The sequence below is a fragment of the Benincasa hispida genome, chromosome 1 (assembly GCF_027475165.1).
Source record: "Benincasa hispida cultivar pf3 chromosome 1, pf3_genome.v1.1, whole genome shotgun sequence".
Lineage (NCBI taxonomy): Eukaryota > Viridiplantae > Streptophyta > Magnoliopsida > Cucurbitales > Cucurbitaceae > Benincasa > Benincasa hispida.
Window position 1 is genome coordinate 78,563,989 of NC_143478.1, and position 4,910 is coordinate 78,568,898.

The following is a 4,910-nucleotide window of genomic DNA, read 5'->3' on the forward strand; positions in this document are numbered from 1 at the left end:
TCTTGTTTTTATTCTTAGTTAGTGTTTATTCTATATATATAAGTGATTTCTTTATTTTTTTTTTTTAATATAAAAACGAGCATATAAATGTATTGGCGATCAAAACTTTATGGTTCGATTCTCCTCCCACTCTTTATACTAAAAAAATGAGATTCTCTTATTTCTATTTTCTAGTGATTTCAAATAGTTTGGTCAAATGATTAACTCGGTAGTGAAGGCATCATGTATTTTTCTTTAGGGTTAGAAAAGTTCAATCTCCGACTTTATTTTTATTGTACTAGTTTTGAATGTTTTCTTTTCATATTCACAATTTTTATACTAAGCTCAGTGATAAAAATGATTATTGAAATTTTATGGATAAAATGAAATAAACATTAATTATTTTTAATAATTAAAAAAATTACCCATATCCACTATCATGTCTTCTATATTGTTTTTAAATAGTCTTAAATTCAATAGAAAAAATGATGTAAAGTGTGTTATGTTTAACTTTTGAAGTGTTTAATTCTAAAACACTTTCTAAACTATTCTTATCAAAAGAATTCAAATAAAAATGATTTTTTTGAAAAAAAAATTTTCTTCTCGCAAATGAATGTAATGTATCGACAATGTTTTATTAATAAAAGAATCATATAATGTTGTGGACCTTTGGAAATTCTATGCATACAAAAGTAACTAAATTGACAAAAACATGGAAGGGGAAGATTAACATAGTTTGGCCCAAAACAAAATAAGAGACCTTAATGCATTGAAATAATTGTCATACTCTTCAAAATTAAGAGTTTGTTTGCATCGGCTTCTCTCACGAGCCTTCAACAATAAATTTGTAAACTTTTAAGGAAAGATGATGACATGTAAAAGAGGAAGATCCGTGATTGGTATAATATTTGTACACATATTTTGATGCTTCAGTTGGGGAATAAAAGAATGTGGAAACATAAGGATGAATGAGTAAAAATGGACTTACTTCTTAGGGTTTCGGAATATGAATTATGAAATCGAATCAAATTGACTTTGAGTCATTCGAGCCAAAACATACAAAAGCATACCCCATTCAAGGCCCAAATTCCTGTCTTCCTCAAGTCCCATTTGGGTCTAGAGGTGTAGTTTTGCTTTTCTGTTTGATTGTCTCTAAACTTGCTTAAGGTCATATATGTTGTCAGGTCAAAAATTACCAAAACATGTGTCTTACGCGTTAAGATTTGTTATGATTATTTTCAAATTCGAAAACGTTCAATACACTTCATTGAAATTGATCTATCAAGAAGAACTTACATCCACACTTTAGATTTGATTTTCTTACCAAATTAATTCTTTAATGTGGCTCATAATCGGGAGTATCATTCATACTTTCCTAGTAGTGAAATTTTTTCCCAAAGACCAATTCTCCGACTTGAAACATTGGGTCTTTTTTAATGCTTTTTGTGCATAAACTACATGTCTTAGTCCCTCGGTGAAAATGGAAACAAAGAACTTATTTTTAATGAAAATTTTATTTAAGTCGTAACTAATATTTTTTACACTAAAAAAAGAACTAATTTTCTGATCCAACAATGGAAAATTATTAGTGTGGAAGAAGTATCATATTTAAAGTTCTAAGAAAAAAGGGAAGAAAATGCCCATTAAAGAGAAAAATAAAGAAAGGAGCTACAAATTTCTTTACAAAACTAAAGAGAAATTTCACTATATAATTTTTATTACTTAGATTGAAAGAAAAAGAAATTTAATTTAATTTAATTTGCAAGAACTTCCCAGATCAAATCTGGATCAAAAGACGGCATCTTCGCCAGTGAAGAATACCCTTCACAAACCCCTTCCCCGACCACCGCCACCGCCGCCGATGACTCCGCCGAGCCTGATGACGACGACGACGGCGGCGGAGAATTCTCCGACCTCCTAAACCCATCTTCCGAAACCACCGACGAACACACCATTTCACCGCTCCAACACCACTCTGCCACTGACGGCGACGGCGACGACATCGAACGGGATCCAGAAACGACACTGTTTTTGGGATCCGATTTCTTGCCACTCTTTTTGGCCCTTTCCTTCTTCATCTTCAAACAAATTGCTTGAATTTTCGCATCCACCGAATTCTTCAGCGCGTTCAATCGGCCGCAATCGGACAACCCCAAATTCCTAAAATCCTTCAAATTAGGAAAATTGAGCCTCGCGTATTCTCCCCTGAGCTTATACGCCGCCCTGTCGTAGGCATACGCGGCGGCTTCCGCCGTGTCGTATGTTCCCAACCAAACCCTCATTCTGTTCTGCGGCAGTCTAATCTCCGCCACCCATTTTCCCCAATGCCTCTGTCTCACTCCCCTGTACAGCTTCTTCTTCACCGCCGTCGGAAAACCCCCATATCCGGCGGAGATTCCAAGTGGGTGTTGGTGATTGTGGACGCAGAATTGGTTGACAAGATCTCTCTGGCGGAGATAGACAGAGGAGCCAAGCGGGGGCTCCGGCAGAGGAGGAGCGGCGGAGGAAGGGAGACAGTGGGAGAAAATGGAATCGAGAGTGTTGGTTGAGTGGCGAGAGAGGAGGAGATTGGAGAGGAGAGTTCTGATGTCGGTGAGGCTTTTGGAATTGGAAATGAAATGGGGATTGTTTATTTGTTGTTGCATCTTGTTATCCATGGAAGTTTTAATCTTTCTTTTTTGTTTTTCCAGGAAAATGGGGAAGGAGAAGATGGGGATTTTGAGTGTAAAATGCTGGTATTTATAGATGGGGATGAGAGAAATTAGAAAATGGGTTTTTTCTTTCAGTTTCCTTTTTCTGTTTCTCATAAAGTGTGAAACTTTATAACACCCACACTGCTCAGTTTAGGATTCTAAAATCATTTTAAACTTTTTTTTTTATTACTATTTACTTCTTGGGGTCTTACAGCTAAGCCTTGGGCTTGGGCTTCTTTCTTCTTGTTGAGTGCCAAAGACAGAGAGAGAGAGATTTGCAACCATATATTTGTTGAAAGATTTTAAAACTTGGATTATTTGATAGACTTGGTTGTTTGTTATGTTTTTTTTTTTTTTTTTTCCCTCTGAGTCTCTTCAACAGAGTGTTTGAGTCTCAATTTCAAATAGGTTCAATAGCTATTATAGTCTACTTCATGTTTAGAACTTTAATTATAATAGTCGATGTTTCAAATTATTATAACTTGCAATTATTTATAGTATTACAGTTTCAAATTTCTCTTTATTACGATGTTTACTATTTTCTACCTATACCAAAATATTATGCACCACAAATACCGATTATTATAACTCAAACTAAAATAGTTTGCATTCAAGCAATGAAACATATACTATTATAATCTACTGCTAGAATAACCCCAACACATCTAAATCTTCATCTCTTTTGCTTCTTTCTCTAGATTTCTTCTCTATATTTCATCTCCTACAGTGACAACACACTCCTTTTTTTCTATGGCTCGACTCCAATGACGACAATGAATGGAGTTATTTCTTCTTTTCCGACAGTGTGCAATGACTAGTAATACATGGAGTTTTTCAAATGCCAAAGAAACCAAGAAAAGAGGACAAAAGTTTAAAAATAAACAAACAAAAGAGTTAGAAATTAAGTGAGTTGGAACTAGGATAAGAGCTAGAAAAGAAAGAAAAATAATAAAAAAAGCTTGGTGAAACCGGCCAAAGGTTAGAAAGCTTTTTTTGAAAAAGGTTAAAAGGAGCCAAATTAATAATTAGAGGAGAGGGTGTTGAAATTTTTATAGAAATAAAGAAAAGAGTCCATCTAAAAGATTTAAATGGATCTAACACATAATACAAATGTCAAGCACGAGTTTGACATGATAACTGAAAAACAAAATAACTTAATATCAACCAATAATCGTAGAGATAATGAGACATAAATATTGGTAACTCAATTCGGTGCAATATCACCTACATCTAGGGGGTTGTAGCCCGATGGAAAGAAACTTCACTAAATAAAGAGTTTAGCAATTACAGTGAAGTACTTAATTGATAAACTCCCTCTTCAGTGACTCACGTAGAACTTACTCTTCAATTTCAACTAGGCTCCTCCTAAGTTTGAGATCCCCTTACTTGATCTACAATAATGCTTCTCCAAATTTTGTATAAGATCTCCTCAATACAATGTACTTAAATGTTAGATCTCCCACCTCCATAAGCAAGCTTTTCACAAGCTTTGATTCAGCTCCCCTCAATACCACATCAAAAGACTCATCCTAAGTTATTATTATTACTTGCTCCCTAAGTGATTTTCTACACTCACAACAATTCAGCCAAACTTAATTGACTACTGCAACAAACCCACACTTAGGAAAAATAAAGCTTTTTTAATCATAATGCATGAGGGTTGATGCTTAGATAAAACTTTTAATGTACACACTTTTCTAACAAGAGGTTAAGCCTAAAATTAAACAAGACCATATATATATTAGCTTTGAGAAGATCTTTAAGGAATGGATAAATAATCTCTACACGAAAAAGAAGGCAACCCATTCAATTTGCAATATACACAGATAGATAAGAAAAATATATTATACATAATTTGTCAATCACATAAAATGTTACAAGAACATGTTGTTAACATAATACAAGACATGTTGCAAAACATGTTTCTCAAATTTTATCTGTAATAAAATCAAACAAATTGGGGCACCTCTTTCATTCTTTATTTGACACTCCCCTTGCATTTTTAATCACTAGGCAATAACTTTGCAGTTTCAAATTTATAGTTTTATTTTATTATATAGAAAAAATTAAAACGATAAATTCTAATTAATGGAATGGCCTTTCACATTATTTGACCTTAATAGTTGCAACTATTTGCATAAAAAAGACGAGACATTTATGAAAATTATAAGAAAAAAGAACATAATTGTTCGTTCAAACATATCTCCACCATTAGATCATGATTTTTTTGTATCTATG

General features: G+C 33.6%; 1 protein-coding gene across 1 annotated transcript; it reads right to left on the reverse strand.

Annotated features, from left to right (window-relative positions):
- Positions 1-1,596: 1,596 nt before the first annotated feature.
- Positions 1,597-2,810, reverse strand: LOC120085961 (Integrase-type DNA-binding superfamily protein). The gene has a single exon (XM_039042315.2). It carries the CDS (start codon positions 2,784-2,786, stop codon positions 1,734-1,736), a length of 1,053 nt encoding a protein of 350 aa, XP_038898243.1. The 5' UTR covers positions 2,787-2,810; the 3' UTR covers positions 1,597-1,733.
- Positions 2,811-4,910: the final 2,100 nt, after the last annotated feature.